Source organism: Ambystoma mexicanum, chromosome 9 (assembly GCF_040938575.1).
Source record: "Ambystoma mexicanum isolate Mex_15411 chromosome 9, UKY_AmexF1_1, whole genome shotgun sequence".
In the NCBI taxonomy this organism is placed as follows: Eukaryota; Metazoa; Chordata; class Amphibia; order Caudata; family Ambystomatidae; genus Ambystoma; species Ambystoma mexicanum.
The window spans coordinates 266,530,427-266,554,457 of NC_090931.1; the positions used below are offsets into that span (position 1 = coordinate 266,530,427).

General features: G+C 43.5%; 1 protein-coding gene across 3 annotated transcripts in view; it reads right to left on the minus strand.

Moving 5' to 3' along the window:
- RABEP1 (rabaptin, RAB GTPase binding effector protein 1) overlaps nt 1-24,031 on the minus strand; it is a 1,480,178-nt gene that overhangs the window by 38,855 nt on the left and 1,417,292 nt on the right. For 2 of the 3 annotated variants that reach the window (XM_069614603.1, XM_069614604.1), the window contains exon 17: nt 6,702-6,818. The exons of the other annotated variant lie outside the window; for it this stretch is intronic. In XM_069614603.1, the coding sequence (XP_069470704.1) occupies nt 6,702-6,818 (117 nt within the window). The remainder of the gene's footprint in view (nt 1-6,701; nt 6,819-24,031) is intronic. 3 annotated transcript variants of the gene reach the window in all.

Below are 24,031 nucleotides of genomic sequence, written 5' to 3' on the forward strand. Positions count from 1 at the left end.
GTTTAAGGCGTATACCACTGTCTGCGTCCGGAGCCGGATCCTCTATGGGATTAGACAAGTTGGTTACTGGACTCCGATGTTTTACGCCAGGGAAAAACATAAGCGGAGGAGTTTGAAGTCAAAGTATTGTGCACATTAATAGGCGATTCAGAATGAGAAGGTCTGTCGATAATGTTCATCAATTCCTCTGTTGGCTCCAATGTATTTAAGACCGCCTCATTTGACTTTTGGGTTCCCCTGTTAGACTCTTGTTAGACTCTGCACCATAAAATGGAGTCTTTGGCTAAACTCTCACCGTCCTTTGATGTATAGCAACTGGGGCCGCCAGGCTCTTTGAACTAGAGATCGCCAATGGAAGGTTCCTTGCCATCTCGAACATTTGTTCTTTGATAGTAGCATCATAGTGTTTGGCAAGTCTTCTAAGCGAGTATCTGCTGAGCGTAAATGCAATTTATAATAACACTCACCCCCTTGCCAAGCCCACCTGCTTGTTCCGAAGAGGAGGCAAATCCCAGAACTTCACTCCTTCCGATTCCAAGCTCCGGGCCAGTCGTCCAAAACACCAAACACACAGCTCGCACACTGCGCACACTCCGGGCCGGTGCTGGGGATTATGGTTTCAGCTCCTCCTTGCACAATAGAGATGAAAGCAAAACTGCTAGTTTTAACACTGTATTGCAGATTCTGCTGCCACCACTGCCACAAAACATACCACTCGTACACCACTTCCATGGGGGAACAACAGAAGCATGGTCCTGCTGATCACTTTGCTCCAGTTTCCTCTTTTGGAGCCATCTGAGCCTGGAACTGTTGGCCAAGATCTGGCCTTTGTGAGGTAGCAATAGTTGGTTTGTGAGCAGCTTAGAGATGGCCGTAACTGATTTGGATGTAAGGGTGTTAGCCTTTTTGTTAGGCAAGACTTCATCTGCGATGGAATAGAAAAGCCTAGGTCATCAAGGGGAGGCTCAATGCCCTGTCCTCTGCTTTGGGGTACAGCTTGGTGTTGCAAAACCAGCCCTCTCTCCAAATGTTGGAGCCAACACACATGCACCTAGAGGCTGAATCCTTATGGATGGCTGCAGCTAAAAAGTTATCCTCCACCCACTTGCTTAACATTAGTCATACCTGCCAAGAACAAATCTCTTGTCATATGTTAGGCAGTTGGCAAAATCACCCTTTTCACACCACACCCGGGCATTGCAGGCCACCACCATCAGTCTTGACTTGCCTCAGATGGAGCAAACAGTTTTATATAAATGTTTTTGAAAGCTTCTACTGCTTTCTCTTCTTTCCCTGGGTATACTAATGCAAACGAAATAGTGGAGTGCTTTACCTGTGCCATGGCTACAGCTACAACTGCTGACTGCAGAGCAGGATGAGAAGTTTCTGGGGTTTGACCAGACAAACAGATTCTTGCATATGTTATGCATGTGCGCCGGCCGGTTGGTAATCTGGAGCCCTAAAAACTGCCTAATGCCCTCAGGTAATGTCTTGACCCGAATACGGTGTATACTCAATTTCTTGTACTTCGTCTGCATATTTGAAGGAGAAACCTGAAGGCCTGATTGACTAGGACAGGGGTCTGCAACCTGCGGCATGCCAGATGTTTTGGACGGTTTATAGTGAATGGGTCGAATACATTGTTTCGAAATGCAATAGTTTTGAAACAAAAGGACCGGAAAAAAAAATTCAAAAGCATGTTTATTTTTGGGAGGGGGTGGGGGGTCACCCACCAAACCTCCGTTTTTTAGGGAAAAACCAGTATTTTTTCCTATACGAAAGGCAAAAAAAAAATACATTAAAAAAAAGGCATTCGACATTTTTTTTCCGATCCTTTTGTTTCAAAACTATTGCATTTCGAAACAATGTATTCAAAACTTTGACTGGACACTGTTTTGGATTACAACTACTAATCCTGTGATACCTCACCAGTGACTATGCTGGCTAGGACTGGTGGGATTAGAAGTCCAACAAATCTGAAATCAAATGTTTCCGACCTCTGGGCTAGAAGGCACATTCTCTGCTGAGACTGAGAGGAGGCAATAAAGGTGGCAACAGAGACAGGAGCACTGATGCCACTAAATCCATAATAGGAGTAAGAAGTACAAAGGAGGAAGCAGACTTTCATAGGATACATGGGTAGCTGATTAAGAGGGACTGCACCTCTCTCTCCTTTCAAATTCTTTCATGGTAGGAGTGGCCATATTGAGCACAAATTCAACAGGAAATGATGCTTCCTTTTCTGGAAAGCTATGGCTCAGAAGTGGGCAGAATAACGTTCTAAGAAAACCCATATTCAGCACCATTTGTTGTGCATTTTGCTTTCTTTTGAAAAGCCACATATCAATATTGGATACTTTGGATTAAAACAGGGAAAGTTGTTTTCCTTTCCTTCCTTAGATAGGGTGCTCACCACCTCCGCCTAGAAATATATCTACTGTAAGGGAAGCATGGTATCAAAAGCAAGACAGACACAAAAGATACCTTTGGAAAACCTTTATTGTTCTCGAAAAAGGGGTTGGAAGAATGCCCATCTTCCCCTGCGTCTAGGATGGGAGCATGCTTGACCATCAAATAATAAATAACAGTCCTACTGGAGTCTGTCAAAACAAAATGACCTATGCTAAAAAAACCTAATGCCAGCCCATACTTCAATGTAACAAAATGTGTGTAGGAAAAAATGTGTACACAAAAGGAATAATGTGCAAAACTATAAAGAATCAATGTGGCTGACTCTGCTCTCCTCCCCACATTGGACGGCACAGGGTCAGGCGGTCCCCGTAGACAGGATGACACAGGTTCTTCAAAATTAAAGGCAGTTCATAATGTGGATTGAGGCCTGCCTGCCCTTCCACGCTAAAGTCTCTCTTTCCAGCTTCAATACACAGTTCACACTCTTCTCCCTGAGTCAGGCTCGGACGATTTCCAAAACACAAAGTTCAGGTAGGTCTCCCTCAGTCGGGCTCGGACCTTTCAAAGTACAAAGTTCACATGGATCTCCTCTGCCAGGCTCAGACCTATCACAGTTCAACAACTCTTGCCGGGACTTGCTTCCCCAAGCTTTTTACACTTCGGGTCTCCCTTAGTTGGGCTCAGACTGCTTTTCAGATGTCAAAGACTTTCAAATGTGCGTGGCTTCTTTACAGACCACTGCAGGGCCACTTCGACTCAGAATTCAATGTTCAGCTTTTCCTCTCCCCTTCCCTCGGGGTTAACTTTGTTCACTTTCATATTTACAGTTCATTCACTTTTATCACTACAAACAATGTACCTTTCACAGAGACTTTCGAATGGGCTACTTCCCTTTGCCAGACCACTCCATTACTCAGTATCACCGATTCCTCAGATGTCCTTGCTTTAAGGTACATTTGCAGATCTGCCTTTCCTCGCGCCCCATCCACACGCGTGCTGCCTTCACTTGCGATATATTGTTGCAAATTTCAATCTTTCTTAGCTGTGAGAAACCTGAAGGTGTCTTCCTGGCTAGTCCCAGTCGATCTGTCATCCAGGTGGCCAGGACACAGGCATCACTATTGGATCCAGCTCCTGCGGGTGGACCATTGAGGTAGGATCACCTCGATGGGGGGTCCTTGGGGAGTGGGAGTAGCAGTAGGAAACTGAGGGGTGAGACGTGGTATTCCCCTTCTTTCAATCCCTTTTCCCCCATCTTAGCGTGTAGGATATTCCAAAACACTGCCCCCCTCTTCCCGACATGAACACTTTCGCACAACACGAAAGACAACGGACTAACACCAGAGCCGTTTACCAGACATGTCCCAATACAAGGGTCAGGCAAAGTCAGGCAATTGACCAGAATCACACACACCTGATGGGGTAGCTGGACTTTCCATCTAAAACTTATTTATCGAATACCTTTCCATCAAAAATTATTCATTGAATTGCCTTTCCATCGAAACGCATATCCACTGAATAATTTTCGATGGATAATTAGGGTTAGGGGTAGGCTTAGATTTGGGGTCAGGGTTGGATTTAAGGTTAGATTAAGGGTTAGGTTAGGGCTAGGGTTAGGGTTGGGGCTAGGGTTAGATTAAGGGTAGGGGTTAGGGTTGGGGCTAAGGCTAGATTTAGGGTTATATTAAGTGTTAGATTAGGGTTGGGGTTGGGTCAGGGTTAGGGGGATGGGGAACCTCCCCAATATACAATAAACTTTAAAACCTTACAAGGAGCTGGCCAGTTCCAAAATTTCAGCACTGAACAGCTCCATGTAACGTTTTAAAGTTACAAAAAAATGTATGGAAATGCTGTTTTTTACATTTTAAAGTGCATATCCATCTAAACTTGTCAATTTATATATTCGATGGACTGGTTTCGATGGGAATGCACTTTTACACGTAAAAGATAGCATTTCGATGCAATGGCATTCAATGAATTTCCATCGATGGATTTGCATTTTGATGCATTTCCATCGATGGAAAGATCATAAACCACCTGACGGCCCTTTCCCTTAACCACAGGGATAAAAGATGGAGCACAAGACGAGCAAGGCAAACCGCACAACGTGAGAGCTAACTCAGCACGGCAGTTCAAGAGGAGGAGAAAGACGGTGTAGACCGAGAGGGTGACAAAGGGAAGCAACCTTGCCCTTTCTGACCAAGGCTTATAAAACCTCTGCAGAAGGAATCATAAGACCACAAACAATAGCCAGCGTGTGTTGCAGCAGATGTCTACACTACACAAGACCCTCCTCTGCTGATAACCAAGCCGGGAAAAGACGCTGGTCTCTGTGGTACCAACCTTGACTGGAAGAGGAAGAGAGGCAAGCAGTTCATCACAGCCGGTGAGTTGAGGGGAGTGTCAATAGGAAACCGAACTGTGTTGAATGAAAAATATCTGAAAGATACTATTGATGAAAGAGGGGGAAAACCAGCAACAGAGGAGTCCGGCACCACGTGGGTGCTCACGCAGGAACCTGTGGTCGATTACCCGATGGTAGAAACTACTGTAACGAGAAACTGTTGTTTATTTTGGCTGTTTCACTTTGGTTTGAGAACACTACTATTGTTTAAGAAAAAACATTTCCTTGTGTAGGTCCTTTACTCATGCACCTTACGCCAATGTCGCCATATGTATCGGTCATTGTTTGGGTTTCGTTATATTGACTCCTTTCAATACATTTAATGAATTTCGTTATTTAGGGTTTCATTATAAAATGTTCATTATTAACACATGTAACCATAGACAAGCGGTGGGGGAGTTGGGAAGTCACAGCGTTTCCTGGTAATTATGGGAAAATTGGGTTTAACATATCCTTTGTAGACTGAGGGTATGTCAGGTAGAGGTGTGTCAGAGAGGGGGGAATACTGCGTCTCTCCCGAGGGCATTCCTCCCGCAATCCCCAAGGACCACCTGTCGAGGTGATGCTCCCGCACTGGTCCACCCGCAGGGTCTGGTTCCAAAGGCAATGGCCATGCCCTGGCCACCTGAACAAAAGATCCTCGGGGTCTATCCGTGAGAACACCCTTGGGTTCTCACACTACACACAAACAGGGCCAGTTAGTACCTTTGCAGGGATATTTGATCTAGGTTTTCCACTACAATGACCGTTGGTAGGTGGCATGTGAGAGGATGGAGGCCCACTGAGCCCTCTGCTGGGGCTGTTTATAGAGAGCAAACAAGGAGCGGGGTTATAAGATGGATACTAATATAGCTACTCATGAGTGTATTCCAAAATAAAAAAAAACAACATTGGACTTGCACCCTGTTATTAATATCTGATGGAAACTTGATTTGACCAGAATTGACCAAAAGAAGTTAGCAAAATCTGAGCTGGTTCTGTGCACCTGAATTTCAGAAACCTTGAAAGATAATCCTGAAAATAAATCTCAGGTCCTTTCCTTGAATATCCTGGATTCTTTAGATGCACTGTATAGGAGTAGAATTCCCAAAGATGATGATATTGCAATATTGGTGCTTAACTGCGATAAAGAGGACTCTGTCACAGGGATCACTTGCAGGAACACACTAGTTATGAGAGGCTTTATTGTGAATGACACAAAGAATTGGGTAACAAAGATTACTAGATTCTTTTTCATGCTTTCGTACAAGCCGAAACAATCTTATTTTTGGCCGGGCCTGATGCAATTAAAAAGCCTGCCAGCGTCCAAACCTACTGTGTCTTTTGCAGCTTTTTATGAACATAGTGCAATGCATGTAATTCACGTAACAATAACTTTGGAAACATCACCTCCTCCTAACTGAGCCACACAAAACAGATCTACATACTCAAAGCCACCTGACAGTTGCTGGTAGTGTTAGCCACTCCTTGCCACCGTAACAAAGGTGTGAAAAGGAGACATACCAGGAGGGACATCCTCCTGAAGAATACAGGAAAATTGCTTTAACAGCATCAGAGCCAGGACACTTCAATGGTGTTGGAAGTCTTGTGATCATACATTTTATCATGCGCTCATTATCCATAACAGCTAATCCCTAATATTTAGTCACATATATGAAGAAATGGAGATCATTATTTAAAAGCAGTCTCTAGTGATAAAGACATAGACAGGATCCTTTGCTAGATGTTAGCATCAAGTGTTTGAAATCCTGGAAAGAGTCAAACCCCAACGAAATTCAAAATGTACATACAGGCACAAAAAGGAAATTAGGAAGAAATGCATCAGTTTAGTAGTAACAAATATTTATAGATAATGACAGAAAACTGCCCGAACAAGCACCCTTACCTGCAACGTCTGAGAAAGCTTAACAAAGTCCCTCTGCACTTGCTCGCTGACATCCAGTTCAGTCTGTAACCGTTGAGCTTTATTCTTGTCTTCATACATAAGCTGCTCAAGACTACTCTGCAGAATGTAAACAACTGTTGAGTCAAACATCTAGTGGCACCATCATAACCTCAATCTATCCAATGGGCTTTCTACTTATTTACAAAGTATGACTTCGAAATCGATGTTTGCATATGGGAAAAACCTATTCAGCAAAAATATCACACATAATGAAGCATTCAATGGGGCTCATTTTGTAGATCCCTGTATTTTTTATGGTGCATAAAGGTGGCGGATCCCATAGGGATCTCCAGCATTTGTACCAACAAAAATCCATGCCAGCGCAAATGCTGGAGACTTTATATGGCAGAGAAGGAGGAGGTGACAGAAACACCATACCAATGATTAGAAATGGGGGTAACGTTAATGGAAAGCGTAAAAGTCTCCCATTAACGTTACGCCCCATTGAACAAGAGCCTCCATGTGTTTTGCTTGTGGCTCTGAACACACTTCTTGCATCCTCACAGAAGATCAACTATTTACAGAGAAATCAAGACCACTCACTTTGGGGAATTAAATCCAAAGTTGAATATGGATTTACCCAGAAACACCATGTTATACTCCTTTTGATATTTTAAAGAGGAGACTATAGAACAATGCAAATGCAAACATACTAACAAAAATTCCTTTCAATTACAATATGGTATGTTTAGGAATTCTTCATAGAGGAAATAAATACTATTTATATCTTGTAATAGTATACACGGTAAGACCATATGGCCCATCATTATGAATATCTATAACACACATGCCAAGATGAGCAAAATACATTCAAATACTCATATCGCTGCATATCACTTACGTAAAGGCCCAAGGAACTCTACCAGAACTCCATAAATTACCATCTATACAGACAATCTGTAGGTATGTGTGTGTAACCTCTAACATACCACAAGACAAATATAAAAATAGTAAATGCTTAAAAACCTCAGCATATCAGCAGCTGTAAGACACTGGTACTGTTACAGGTTAGCTGGTGTGGTAAACACAAATAGACTGATAGTTTTCCAAAGAAATGTTTATTTTGTTGAAAGGAGAAGGGCGACTTCCCAGCCTTAATCTAAGGTATACAAGTAATTTTAAATATGGGTAAGCAGTACACATGCATGTTTTGCTATGGGGGTTTCTTTTTCTCAATTGTATAAGGTCTGTTCTCTTTCAGCTCAAATGGCACCTATTCCTGTGAACACAATGTTCATTCGCTGACAAAGTTTAAAGGATGCACATCTGAAGGCTTAAAATATATAAAGACATCTTCCGCTAAGGTCTAGGCAAGGAGTTAGGGTGACCAGATAACTTCATGACATTAGACACGTAATGCTTCAACCTCAGGCTCTCGTTTCTCCACTAATTGCAATCTGAAAGCTGTAGTCTTGGATCACATTACAATTAAATATAAATAATTCAAGTAAAAAGTAGAAATAAGCAATGTGCTGAACTGGGATAGTGTGTACCCAGGCACATGAACACACTTGGTAACCGTACGGAAGTGGTTAAAAGCAGAGATTCTTATTTGGAACTGCATTGAAGCCACTCTGAGGGCTCTCATATCCCAGTGTTGTGTATGAGTCAATCAAAACCGAAGGTTGATGGCTGGAAGATTTTTAATTAATCATCACCAGAGGCTTGGTTCTCTGCAGTCTTGTGGAGACACCTACTACCCCTGAATGAAGGGGTTGATTGTCAGCAATACTTGTTCATGATAGAAGCGCACTGCATCACTTAGTTGCACACACGACTAAGACAATAGTGCACATAAGCATTCTAATTCTGCATACAGGATTATTAATTAGAAAGAACATTGATGCAAACAATAGCTGTGAAGCAAAAGAGCCAATATGTCCCTCCGGAGCATTGTGCCTGTATTTTCTCACTTCTCCCTGACTGGTTTCCAGATTCCTACCTGGTGAGCTGTAACCGAAGCAATCAGATGCAAATACGGTATGTGTCGTCCTCGGTGGAAATCTAAGACTCTGAGGATTGACTTTGTATAGTTAGATGTAGGGGCTTCAATGGTTGGTGGCAACATAAAACTAATTCTGGAGGCTGTAGTCTTGCTGTACATTTGGAGTAAGCAGGTGAGTAAAATCAAGTGCAGCCATGCAGCCTGATGTTGCTATCGAGGGCAGAATGTGATAAAGATGTTTTTGTGTAGAAACATAACTATGCCTTCCTCAAAGTTCTAAAGCTGCTGCAGTAGCCAGATCCATGCGTGGGGAGGGTGGTGGGGTGGGGGTGAATGGTGGCTGCATTCACATCACAGTGACAAATCCAGGGAAGAAGCATGAAAAGTTTCAATGTGGTGGCTGCCAAAATGTTTGAACGGATAGTTTAGGAGGGGACTGAGCCACTCCCCCACCTTCTAGCCCCAACCTCCCATAAATGTGTTGGGTCTGCTAAAGTTATCAAGTGGAGCCTCAGCAATGAGTCTGTGAATGGTGGAAGAAGACATTGACAAACACTTGATGTGAGGAAGCCATTCAGGAACCTGCAACTCTCCGAAACCAATCCTGACGGCAATGCTCTGCCCCTCTGTCTGTGGAAAACGACCTTTCTAATTCAAGAGTGAGTCCAAGTCAGGTGTTGGTGGATACTAAATTGGCAAGACCAACTTTGTTGAAACCAAAAATCCTCATCACCCAATGATGCCTTTCTTGACTAATGCATGCTTGGATTCCCAAAAAGAGGGACTCATTGTAGCCGACAAAGTTTACCAAATGAAGTAGGAACAGTTACAGATATTCTCTAAAGAAACATACTCTAGAAGGCTACTTAAGTTGCCTTGGATCTGGAAAGAAGAGTTTGAATCTCTTCAGAAGCCCTTTAACAATTCCAATTTGATCGGGTCTCAAGATTTTTGGAAGGAAAGATTAATTTGAATCCGCTATTATTTAAACATAGATTTTACAGTCAACATTAATGAGGGAAATGGGTCTATAATTCTTGGGTTCCTAAGTACCCTTAACTGCGCCTTTGGAAAAAGAATTATTAAGGCCTCTGCGAACGTGCCATATGATCTGCCTTCATTAGAGAAATCCAAAAATAACGCTTCCAACTTGGGTGTAAGCTTAGCAGTAGAGTGACCATAAAGTTCTATAGAAAATGCGTCTAGACCAGGGGCTTTGCCTTTTTGTAAATTGTTAATGGCGTTAGAAATTATGTGTATGTTAATCTGATTATCTAAGGCACTCAGGTCTAACAGAGTATGAGTCTCTGCCAATGTTATCAAAGAAGGAATTAAGATTGGTTAAAGGGCAATCTTTTTCAGGGGAATATACATGATCATAGAATTTTGTGACAGTATCAATTATTGCTTTATCATCTGATACTCTAATACCACGATTATTTTTTAAATAGGACGCAAGTGCTTTACTCACTTTGTTGGAGGTTTGGACTATTTTTGATTTTTATTTTAGAACTCCTTCACTGACTGCCCCAGGTACTTATCAGACAAATTCTACAGGCATAGCACTTCTAGACCCACCAGAACACCTTACAAGCACCAACTGAATATTCCCAAATTCAATCTGAAAACAGCAGGGGGATCTAGCTCCCCAGTGCTAGAAGCGAAATGTTGGGACACACTCCCCATGACAATCAGGTCTGAGGAGTCATTCTGGTCATTCAGAGCTAGGGTGAAAACCTGGCTCACTACTCAGTAAGAATAGGATACCTGCATGCATATCTATACTGCATTCTGTAACTCCATTGTAACCTAGCCAGCCTGTACCACGACATGGCCCACACTGTAACCTGGTCCTTATGCTACCCATTGTATTGCCCTTTTATGCATCTCACATGTGCAACCTTTCTGTAACCCATGTATTTCCTCAAGCCCAATGCGCCCTGTTACCTGAGGGTTTGGCCGCTCTATACAAATAAACAAAATAAACTAAGCTGTCAAACACCTCACAGGAGGTAATGGAATTTTCCCTTGACAAGCTGTTCTCCTGAGACCACCATCCCAAATCCCAATATCTCCTTCCTGTATTATCAGAACCAACATTGCCTATTGGAAACCAAACACATTTTCCCCAGTCAGAAAGGTGAAGTGTCTTATAGTCTAGCACACGGGAACTCTACACTACAACATAAGATGACATTTAGGCCAACACCTTCTGAGAGAGTAGAGCAGGAAAAGAGGGGTGAGTGAAATTTTGCTTGGAGCTAGAATGTGATACAGAAGAAGTTAGTTTTAGGTTTCATGTCCTATGTTTTCAAATGTCTTAATGGGTTGCTCATATTTATCTCTCCTGTCTTATTTCTTTGTATCAACCATGATGCTCTTGTTGTTCTGCGTCTCAATTTCTTCTTGCTACTTCTTGTCTCTCTTGTATATTTCCTGATTTTGCTCCTTTCAACTTCTGGTCTCTAAGCTTTCAAATGCCATTCCTTTGGATGTGCATCTTTTTTAAACTTTTTATTTTACAACATTAACCATCAACAACAACAACAAACAAAACATAATCACTCTGGCACATCTTTGTGGATTCCGCCTTTCCTCGTAGTTCAACTTGGAGCGATCGTCTTGGCCGTTTAGTCCTGGTCTATGACCGCCCATTTTTCCCGTTCTCAAAGTCCTATCCATCAAACATCACCTCATCAGGGGGTTATCCTGTATATTGCCTATTCTCCCGTCAGCGCCCCTCCTCTGTTCCGGGGACATCTGTGCTGCCCTCTTCTCCGTGTCCAAATAAGTCTTGTATCAGGGAATTCCATGAAAGTAACTTTTGCCCACTCTCCCCCTCTCCCCTTGGCAACGCTCTTGTCCACACTGCTGTTTCTGCTACCGACCATCTCTGGAGGTCAGACCACCACGAGTCTATGTTCGGGCCCACACTGGAGTCCCATGCTATTGCTATTCGGCGCTTGACTAAAATGCACACCACATCCTTCATCTTAGCCAGATGAGTCCTTTGCCTGTCTCCTCTGGGAAAGAGGCACAATAAATCAGATTCTGGGGCCCATGCTTGCATTTGGAGTCCTCCCCTCTCTACCCTCTCTTTGATGCCCTCCCAAAAGGTCTGTATCACTGGGCAAGTCCAAAACATATGCACCATGTCGGCATCTTCTTCGGTGCAGCAGGGGCAGTTTCGAGGTTCCCCCACTCCCATCATGGTCATTCTCCTTGGTGTGAGGTACGCTCTATGCATAAGGTATAACTGCGCTTGTCAGAATCTTGCATTCCTGGACACTTTTTTGGGTATCTCAAAACTCTAGACCATTCTTGGTCACTGAAGGGCCTCTGGAGCTACCCTTCCCAACGCTCTATCGTATGCAGCTCCCGCTCATTATTCGATCTCAGCATCTGTTCACATAGTCTGGAGACCGTGGGCCTCATCACAAGTTTGGCGGTAACCCTTAAATGCGGCGGTATTACTGCCACATTTAAGGTTCCGCCAGATCATGGCTTTGGAGGATTTCCCCCCAGCTCTGAGCTGGGGGGAAATCCGCGTCAAATTTGCCGATTTTTGGCGCGATTACTGCTGGCGGGAAATCCGCTGGCGGTAATAGCACACATTTTCCCCATTGGGCCCAATGGGGAATGAGGAATTCCTGAATGGGCCCAATGGGAAATGGGCACTAAATGTTCCGCCAAACCCGTGATCCGGCGTTAATAGCACCGGGGGGGGGTTTGGCGGTAGGGCTATTAGCGCCGGCGCTAATAGCGCCGGTGTTACCGCCCAACTTGTGATGAGGCCCCGTGTGGCCTCCTTCTGACACATCGTACCATGCATCCAGCCTCCCTCCCGTGTCTTCATCTTCTGGCCACTCAGCCCATCTCTTCTTAATTGTCTGAACTATACTATTGTGCAATATAAATTGGCCTCCATGTATATCGTGCTCCTCCATCAGGTTTGGGAATTCCACCAATTGCCCTTCTTTCCGCAGGTCACTTATCTGTCCTATGCCCCTTTGGCTTCCCAATGGGATCGGTATGTTGCGAGAGTCCCCGTATCCGGGCCACCGAATCCCGCCAGAGGGATATGTGCAGTGAAGGGGTTTTTCATCACCTGGATTCTCCATGCCTTGTTCCATAGGGTCATTGTAAGTTTAACCATGTTAGGTAGGGTCTTGATCAGGGATTTGTCGATCCATAACATTTCTCTCAGATAGCGTGCTTTTATTGCCGGCTGAAAAAACATTGAGTCTACTGTTGCTTCTTCCCCCCAGCCATTTGACCACAAATAGCAGTTGCCCTGCCAAGTAGTATCTTTCGAAGTCTGGCAATCTGATGCCTCCTGCCTTATAGTCCCTCTGCAGAGTCCTGATCGCAGTCTTATTCCTCCCCCCTCCCCACAGGAACTCCCGTGCTTTTGTATCCAATTGTGTGAAATCCTTGGGTATGTCATATGGGATGTTTGTGAAGTAATATAGCATGCGTGGCAATACAATCATCTTCAGCAGGGCATCCCTCCCTATCATACCCAGCGGAAATGTCCCCCAAAAGACCGTGGCTTTCTGTATTCTATCTAGGGCTGCACATGTGTCTGTGTGTGTCTGCTGTATCATGATGCACTTCTATCCCCAGATAACGGAAGGAGCACGGCGTCCATGTAAGACCCAGATCTGGGAGAGGGTTTGAAGGGACCCGTCTTAGATCTGCTAAGGGGAATAGAGAGGACTTGTCTCTATTAATGGCTATCCCTGACAGTCTGGTATACGCATCTATTGCTTCTAGTAGACATGATACATTTACTTGCGGGTTCCCCACAAAGAGGAGTATGTCGTCCGCATATAACGAAATTTGGTGTACCACCCCATCTATGTCTAACCCAGTACCGTACTCTGCTCTAAGGAAAGCTGCCAGTGGTTCCAGGGCCAGTATATACAACAGTTAATGCCCGAAAGCGGTGACAAGGGCAACGCATCTGGCTCCACTGTTTTCGCTGCTGTGCTGTCCTGGGAATCCTGCCTGGAGTGCAGCGTTTGCTCCGGGGGCTGAGCTCTATAGCTCTATTGTGTGTTTGGGACTTACATCATTAACTTTTGAATACTAAAGACCGGGATATCCCGGAATATCCCTGTTGCTTTAAGGGGATCAGCTGGACTGGCTACGCCCACCCGGAAGCTCCTGGAAATCAGCTGTGATAAGCCAGACCACGTGACCCTTGCAGCGTTAAACCCGAACGCAGTGACAAGGGCAACGCGCCTGGCTCCACTGTTTTTGCTGGGAGTGCTAGTAGCAAGGCCGGGCCGCCACGACAGCCGCCTACACTGTGGAGCTCCAGGAGTGGCGTGAGAGTGGACGCAGTCAGTGCAGTCCGTGCTGTGCTGCCGGCTGGGCCGGGCTGGGAGCCCCTCTTCAGCATCCTCATCCCCGCTTCTTCCGCTCCCCCGGGTAATCTTTCCACAGTGGGTAATATCTAGCATCCCGACAGTGGCAGGTGGCCCATCCATTGAAGGTCTTTGTGCACGCATGCTGTGTTTTTCGGTGCTGGAACTAATCACTTGGACTGTAGTAAACTACGTCTGCTTGTCTTAAGTTGTATTGTGAGCACAGAGGCCTGTTGGGAATCCGTGCGGTGACTGTGGGCTTTGGCCTCGGAGCCGCACAAGTTGTTAACACCATGCTTTTGAAACAAGTTATTGTGCTTTGTACAGTGCTTTTATATTCTTTTTTATTCTTCTCTACGCGTCAGAAGACTGTTGGAACTAGATTCCTTTGATTCTGCCGTACGGAAGATAATCCAACAAATTTGACAAATTTGGTGCCAGAGAGCGTCGAAATTCAGGGCACTCTATAACCATCTAATCAAGTATCCATCAGGTACTCAGGGGCCGCTAAGGTTCTCTAGAAGCCAAATCAAAGAGGGAAATCCACCTACCAACTGATGCTTTATCATCGGAGGTCAGAAGCGACCATGAAGCTGCGAAGTAACCAAACTCAGGACGATCTCAGAGCCCCGGAATGGAAAGAGCCCAAAACGATCAGCAGTCCCCTCGCTGGTAGCACAGAGGGACCTCTAGAGGCTACTGGGAGTGATCTGCTGCCAATTGCTGGGAAACAGCAGGTGCAAGTCCAAGTCCATATAGATTCCTCCCACACAACACCTGTAAGAACTACTGGAGTACACGAAGATGAATTTACCATGGCAGAAAATTGGAAAAGAGGGCTGGAATTCACCATCACAACAACAAAAATACAAAAAAAACTAGAAGAGCATTTTGGAGAAAAAAGACTCCCGAGTGAAATGACCCAACTAGGTAGTGAACACATGTCTAGTCCCAATAGTCGACCCAGAGGAAACAGCTGTTCGGTGAGGATATTATTAGACCTGGACACAAGTGATCAACTGCTGGGGAAATTGGACCTCTCTGGCACAGGAAAAAAATAAGAGTTGCCAAATACCGGCCAGGAAGATAACCCGGCAGAAACACAAACATCTTTGGACTCAAGGGATCAGCAAGCAGAATTGGCCCAAGTCGGAGCCCACTCAAATGAAAACACTGAGTGCACTTAACTGGACATTTGGTCGAAAAAAATTGGTCGACCAGACAAATGGTCGAACCAATTTGGTCGAAACCAATGGTTTTATTTTTTTATTTTCACCCCTTTTTTTTTTTTTGGGGGGGTCCCCCCCAACCCCCGTTTTTTTCTAAAAACCCATTTTTGTAAAAACGAAAACCCGAAAAATAAATATATAATTAAAAAAAAAATTCGACCATTTGGTTTTCGACCAAATTGCGTCGACCAAATGTCATTCGACCAGTTTTAGGTCGGCCAAATGTCTGGACACCCACTTAACTACGTACTTAACTCCCTTGTTTCTGTCTTCGAACTGTTAAAGGGCGAAGTCCAGTCGCAAACTGGCTCCCTGTTGGAATTGATAAGGGAGGTGACCTCACTGGATGGGGAGGTGGTTGGCTGCTGCAACGTCATCAATACAAATGTCATGCAGAAATTGCAGGAGCTGAGGCTCGAAACCGTGAAACAAGGTTTGGACCTCTCAGCTATCCAAAGTTCCCTGGCAGCCAAAGACAAACTTCAGGAGACGGACAGAATAATGAAACAAGATCTATTGACACAATTAAAATTCCTAAATAAAAAAAACACTGAAGTGGGCCAAAAGCAACGTGAGGAGGATGGAAATTCACAAATGGACGATACACCACTCTCTCAGTCAGTGTTGGAAGAGTTTCGGAGACTGGCCAATGTGCAGGAAGGCTTTCAAGATGAAGAATTAGTAGAAAAACATCCATCAGTCAGTTGCTCAGGTCAAGTCGAAACTCATGAGAAAGAGGAAATAGATGCCTGCCCGCAAAACACCCCTATAGGTGGGAAGAAAGAAAGAGGGAAGCAAGGAGGCAGAAAAGACTTGAAGGAAAAGTAACCCAGAATAAAGCCAAAAACAAGAATTCAGCCACTAACTCGATCCTAAAGAAAACTGTTAACATACAAACACCAACAGTAGAAGAGAATCAGGTGACTGTTGACCTGGACACAATGGATAACCCTCTTGAAAAAACAGAAACCAAAAGAAAAAGGAGAACAAGAAAAGGCCATTAAGGAAGTTGTAGATGGGGGAAGAAAAACTGGCGCTAAAAAAAAAAAAAAAAAAAAAAGACGTCTAGACTATCATGACATCGAGAGGCTCACAAACTGAACAAGCAACGAATTTGAAGGATGGCCTTAAAATAGCCTCCATATTTCTTAAGTCAAGGCCAAAAACGGGTGCAGCGTCACAACCAGTTAAGGATGTACATTTTGGAGAAGTAAAAGCAAACCAAAAAATTGCCCCCATTTTTCTAAAAAGGCCACAAGTTCTTCTACAGGAAAAAATTCTACATCAGGTGGTCGAAATAAAACTGGGTGAAGGTAAATACAGGAGTCTGGGAGAAAATGGGTTGGAAGTGGTAAAATTTAAAAAGTCGGAAGAAGAAAGGAGCCAACACCGCAGGCTTTTAACTGAAGAGGTCAAACAAGCTGTACAAGAGTGTCAATCCAACATCAATCTAAAAAAGATAGCCGTGCGGACAAAGAAAACAAAAAATATAGCCACCACTAAAAATGATCCCTCGTCGAAATCCAAACAATTCATTAAAGCTATAACACACTCTCAGAAAAGAGCAGTATTGGGTTTGAACGCCATTTCTAAGAAATACCACCTACAGGCCCATGCCCGAAAAGATAATGCTAAGAATGACATTGGGCCTCATTACGAGGTAGGAGGTAGCCATGGCTGCCTCCAAAATCGTACCGACTCCGGTCTGGTGGATGGAGCAATTACCGGTCCATTCCGATTTCGGAGGGACCGGTAATTCCCCATTCACCAGAGCCATTCCGCATTCCCATTTGAGCCCCCATAGGGCTTAATGGGAAGGCGGCAATAACGGTACCGCAAATTGCGGTACCGTTATTGACCCCGGTATCCCTTTGCGGGTCCCATCCTTAACGCCTGATAAAACCAGGCGTTAAGGAAGGACCCACAAAGGGAACTCGTAGTAGGGCGGTAAGGGATTACCGGCACCGGTGCCCTTACCGCCCACCTCGTAATGAGGCCCATTGTCTCGAACTCTTCACCATATGGCCCCCCCTGACAAATTAGTTGAGGCTGCAATTGCGTCAACTGACAATAGAACTGGTCTTGTCCAGGCTCTATCCTCACAAGAAAATAGAGATCAAAATGGACATGACACTATTCCACTTGGGATTTTGCAGCAGACTCCGGAAATGCATAGAAAAGAAATCAGGCATACTGTTGATGCTTACATGACTGCCCAAACAATGCAACATCACCTCACCTACTGCGAGACTGGTCATAAATTCTTTCCACAGGACCAATTAGTACATAAAATGGAAAGAACTCTAAATCCCTCACATGTGGCCTTTAAGAAATCCCACGAGCCCCCAGGATCTTCTCTAGCTCAATCATCATTTATACACACTTCTGTTAAACCTAATTCTCAGACTGATGCAGTGCATATCACACCACCACCGAGAGAAGAAGCGACAAACTCGACTTCCGAATTTCGGGGCTCAAAGATCATTTCGGCACTAGCCCCAGAAATCTATCGTTTAATAGAAACTGCCATTGCAAAATCTACTGACCTGAAAAGCATGGCAACACCATCTACAACCAACATCAAACCGGATGCACCCCAGCCAAAAAAAAAACGATTACAGCAAATGCAAAACGACCGGCCTTATATTCACTAGTCCTATCGTGCCACCCATCAACTAGTGTTCAGTATGACCTGAACCGTAAATCCATTCTTACAATCTTTTCGGAAATTCCAGAACTGGAGGAGATTAACTCTGTTGACATCCAATTGGTTCAATTTGAAGATGCACAGACACTCTCCTTCGGTCAGACTTTGGATAAACTCTAGAGTTCTTCTTAACACGATATGGCTGGCTAAAAATCAGCTATATGAAATGGGTTTCATCATATATGTGAATAACTCAATTCCTAAAGTGCCTCCAACAAATTCTTTGCCTTCTGTGATTAATCAAGGGAGGGGTATTACAAACAATGCTGTCCCAAGTTTCAGAGAACCGATCAAAAAGTCCTGCAATTGTCATGCCACTCAAAACATGCATTAACTAGGCCAGTCCATGAGGCGAATTCTAGCCCCTCTTATCAGTTGGAACACAAGAGCGTTCCATCATCTTATAAACAGCTACAACCCCAATATAGAGAACATTGACATAGCCATGTTCCAAGAGACATGGCTCACTATAATTCCAATTTGGGATAAATATGATATATACTTAAATCCAGCACAAAAATATACATACGGCAGACCAACCTCTGGGCTACTTATAGCTGATAGACAAAATTCGTCATTCAAAATAGAGAATTGGATATCTCCCAATCCATTTCTGCAGATGATAAAGCTCCATGTTGGTTGCACACCATATGCTTTGAGAAACGTATATAGGAACCCCACTGGCATTTCTGATCAGACTTTTATGAGAGACATGACTCACTTAATGGACTTAATATGCATTGATAAAACCATAACTCATGTAATCATAGCAGGGGACATAAATTTGCATTGTCTGGGAACATCTAAGATCAGTAATAGACTTATATCATGGAATCACTTTGTTGAATAGCATAGTTTACAAATGCTGAATGGTACTTTTATAGATGACATACCCCCACAACCGACATGGCATAGAGGCAACACCTCAGCAATTATTGATTACATTTATGTGAACCAGGCACTTATTGCAGAAATTACCTAATTTTGTATTAATGCCACAACTTTGAGTGATCACAATAGTCTATCAATGAACAGGAATATAACGGAATATGTGAATGACACGAGTTAAATGTCCGCGTAAATCATATAACAGTCAATGCTGGATGCAATAGACTGCAATGGAATGAAACATCTTTGAAAAGGTTTAATCAATTCTATGTGTTAGAAATGCACAAATCAAATGTGGGTCAATGCCAAGAAATTATATATCATGACCTCATGCAGTTGTTTCAACGCAAGATAAACAAACAAATGATAACAAAAGCTATAACATTACATGTATTTAACAAGGAAGTGAAAGCAGCAAAAACAATGTTTCAATCAAAGAAACAACAAGCCTTGAAACTCCTGTTAAACATCAGATGAGTGGTATTAACTCATTTAAGCATAAGAAGTGGTTACAAAATCATAAGGCAGTCCTGTACCAAAATGATAGGTCAAGAATGCTGAGTGCACTAGCAGGGAAGAACACAGCACAAATATGGGCATCATTAATCAATCGACCTCAGGGCATCAGATTGCTTATCAATCAAATAGTGTATCTGAACAGGGCTGAGTCAAACACTATTGAAACCTATATTCACCACCAGCAAACTCATGATGCTCAAGCACAACACAAACTGCTGACAAGTTCTATTTAACCTTTGATAAAGAGGATATTCTTCATTACATAAATAAAGCAAGCCAATCGAGAGCCCCTAGGCCCGATGACCTTTCTAACATTATTTTGAAACAACATCCTGAATAATGGTCTGAGATACTATATAACATGTTTTCTAACATCAACCAGACACACATATTACCCCAATCATGGAAATATTCCATCATCCTGCCGATTTATAAAAAGGGTAATAGATCTGACCCAGTGAGTTACAGGCCCATTGCCCTCTTGGACGCCCCGGGAAAAATCTTTAATAGTATTGTTCTCAGGAATTTGAACAACTGGCCAACTAGTCTAAGGAAAAGAGATCCATTTCAAGCAGGTTTTGTGCCTGGGCTAGGGACCTCAACGAATATCATTACCCTGAACATGTTAAGATCTCAATGTGCCGCCCGGAACCAGCCACTGTATCTTGCATTTGTTGATTTCAGGGTGGCTTTCGACTTGTTGATCGTGAATTGCTTTATAAAATATTGGTTCATTATGACTGTCCATCTTCTCTGATAACCATAATGAAGCAATTACACACCAATACATCTTTGCAAGTCTGACTCACAATGGAAGGCTTACTCTCTGAACTAATTTCTACAGGGCGAGGCCTCAAACAGGGCTGTATTTTGTCATCTTTTCTATTCAATCTCTTTATCCTCGATTTGGTCAGATCGTTTTCAAACATCATAAGTGATGCGCCAAAATTGGGCACCCAATACATAGCCTGGATGTTATATGCGGATGATCTTGTACTGTTATCACAAACCCCTAGTGCGCTTCAAAATTTATTGACCAAATGATCTGCATACTCATTGGAAAATAACCTCATCATTAATTTTGGAAAAGACACAGATTGTAGTCTGTCGTAAAAACAAAAACAAAATGTGGAGTTACTGAATGTCCCAGAATATAAGTATCTAGGTCTAACAATTTATAACACCGTGTCTGAAACTGCTTATATTACAACACTGAACCTCAAATTACACACTCTGAAGTCACAGGCAAACATATTGGTATTTAAATATGGCAAATTCTCATACAATCATATAATGATGTTCTATCAAGCTAAAGTAGTGCCCATATTATTGTATGGAGTTGAAACCAAACTTCCAATGAAGCACTATACCTGGGACTTATGTGAAGCTCGGTTCTGGAAATGTGTCTTAAAACTACCGAAATGCACTCCACTTCCTATGATCTGATTCGAACTGGGCTTAATCTCGCTCTCTGCGCAGCTAATACGGAAGATGTGTAGTCTATTTCGAAAATGCTTACTAGGCCTTGCGAATAACAACATCCTAAGCGCAGTTGCGTACCATCTTGTCGGCTCAGCACACGTCTTTCCACATAAATGGAGAAGCTGTGTACTGGATGCGCTATCCGATGCGTCCATATCCATAGAAACTTTGTTAACAAACCCAGATCGAGCAAAGGTGAAATGATACCAATATGATTGGATTTGTAATAGAGCCAAATGCTGCACCTATAAGGACTTCAATGAACAACTATTTGGGGCAAAAACATTTTTGGTAATTTCGGATTATCTGATAAAGTTCCCATCACCTTATATTAGACAACAGTATCTGCGATTCAGACTCAATCTTTTACCAACAGCAGAAATATTGGCAAGGAGGGGGATCCTTCCAAAAGAATTAAACCATTGTCGATTTTGTCTTGATATGAATTGTCAAGAAACACTGCAGCATCTGGTAGTAATCTGTCCAGCTTTAAAAACCCATTTTAGTAAATTGTTATGTCTGTATTTCCCAATAAATGAAGACGAAATATGGTTCAGGATATTTACCAGTAAAATTCTGGCTATCAGGATCGCCGTAACACAATACCTAGATGCCATCTTGTCATCGGTCAACATTGAATCCAAATAGTAACTGGAATTGTAAACTTGATAGATATTTCTTCGGAACTTGAGACAGACTTGTTTTAATCATTATATGATTTGCATTTTTATGGAGACAACGGAAGCACCTTATGATGAAATAATGATGCTGCATCTCATATAATTATGATCTTACCTAAACTGATTGTGTATATGAAAATTATAGATGTAATTGATGATGTTTCTGTATGTGTTTTCTGTATTTGAAAGGTTAATTGTACCAGCTAACCAAATAAAAAAATTAAAAAAAATAAAAATATACAACATCGGTCACAGTGAGCACCCCTGCTTTGCGCCTCTGTATATATCTCCAGACTTCAGAAATGGGTCTTCCAGTTCTCACTCTTGCTCTGGGATTTTTATATACAGGCTGATCCAGCGGAGGAACCCTTCCCCCATCCCAAAGTGGGTGAGGACACACAACACCCACTCCCACTTCACAGAGTCAAAAGTTTTGACAGCTTCCAGCGACACTATGGTGCACTCGCCCTTTCTGAGGTTCGTCTGATCTACCACATGGTGGAGTCTCCGCAAAATCCACGTTGTGATCCCTCCCGGGACACAGCTCGTCTGATCCGAGTGGATCAGCGTGGGAATCACACGTTTAAGTCTGTTAGCGAGTACCGCTGTGAGGATTTTGGGGTCTTGATTAATCAGGGATATCGCCCTATAGGAGGCACACTCTAACTGTGATTTCCCTGGTTTGAGGATAGTATGATCACCGATTCCAACATACTGTCTGGTAACTGCCCTTCTCGTTCGCCTCTTGATACGTTTCCAGCAGTCTCGGTGCTAATACCGGCCAGGAAGATAACCCGGCAGAGACACAAACATCTTTGGACTTAAGGGATCAGCAAGCAGAATTGGCCCAAGTCGGAGCCCACTCAAATGAAAACACTCTGAGTGCACTTAACTACATACTTAACTCCCTTGTTTCTGTCGAACTGTTAAAGGGCGAAGTCCAGTCGCAAACTGGCTCCCTGTTGGAATTGATAAGGGAGGTCACCTCACTGGATGGGGCGGTGGTTGGCTACTGCAATGTCATCAATACAAATGTCATGGAGAAATTGCAGGAGCTGAGGCTCGAAACCGTGAAACAAGGTTTGGACCTCTCAGCTATCCAAAGTTCCCTGGCAGCCAAAGACAAACTTGAGGAGACCGACAGAATAATGAAACAAGATCTATTGACACAATTAAAATTCCTAAATAAAAAAAAAAACGAAGTGGGCCAAAAGCAACGTGAGGATGGAAATTCACAAATGGACGATACACCACTCTCTCAGGCAGTGTTGGAAGAGTTTCGGAGACTGGCCAATGTGCGGGAAGGCTTTCAAGATGAAGAATTAGTAGAAAAACATCCATCAGTCAGTTCCTCAGGTCAAGTCGAAACTCATGGGAAAGAGGAAAAAGATGCCTGCCCGCAAAACACCCCTATAGGTGGGAAGAAAGAAAGAGGGAAGCAAGGAGGCAGAAAAGACTTGAAGGAAAAGTAACCCAGAATAAAGCCAAAAACAAGAATTCAGCCACTAACTCGATCCTAAAGAAAACTGTTAACATATTAAGTCTGTTAGCGAGTACCGCTGTGAGGATTTTGGGGTCTTGATTAATCAGAGATATCGCCCTATAGGAGGCAAACTAACTGTGATTTCCCTGGTTTGAGGATAGTATGATCACCGATTCCAACATACTGTCTGGTAACTGCCCTTCTTGTTCGCCTCTTGATACGTTTCCAGCAGTCTCGGTGCTAAAGTGCTCTTGTATGCCTTATAAAACTCACCTGGGAATCCATCAGGTCCTTGGGATTTGCCTGATGGAAGCTCAGTAATTACTCTATCATCTACTGTGAGGGGGGCCTCCAGTATTTGGACCTGTTCTGCCGCCAATTTCGGCAGTCTAATCTCCGCCAGGTCGTCTGCTATATCACCTGGTTCAACCGCTGGGTTGGGGGCATTCAATGGATCATAAAATTGCAAGAATAACTTATTAATGCCCTCCTGAGTCCTAACCTCTTCCCCTGCTTCGTCTCTTATTGCATTAATGAGGTAAATCCTGTGCTCCTGCTTGGTAAGCCGGAATAGGAGCCTAACAGGCTTATCACCTTCCGCATGCAGTCTCTGTATATACTTTCCATAATCCAACCTCCCCAGCGTCTCCCAGAGTGCAACACAGCTCAATCTCAGCGCCATCAGTTCCCTGGGTTCCACCCCGTCACTCCCGCTGGGCGTTCTGCCTGTTCTAACTCCCTTTCCAGTTTCCCCTGATCTGCCGAGGCCCTCCCTCTCAGTCCCCCTCTTTTCCCTATTGCCGCCCCCTTACCACTACTTTAAACACATCCCAGAGTGTGCCGCTACCCTCCACCCTACCCACATTACACTCAAAATGCAAGATTCCTGGAGCTCACCCTCTTTTAGTGCCTCTGCCATTAGCCTTGGATGTGCATCTTTCCACTATACTGATAGTGTTCAAGAA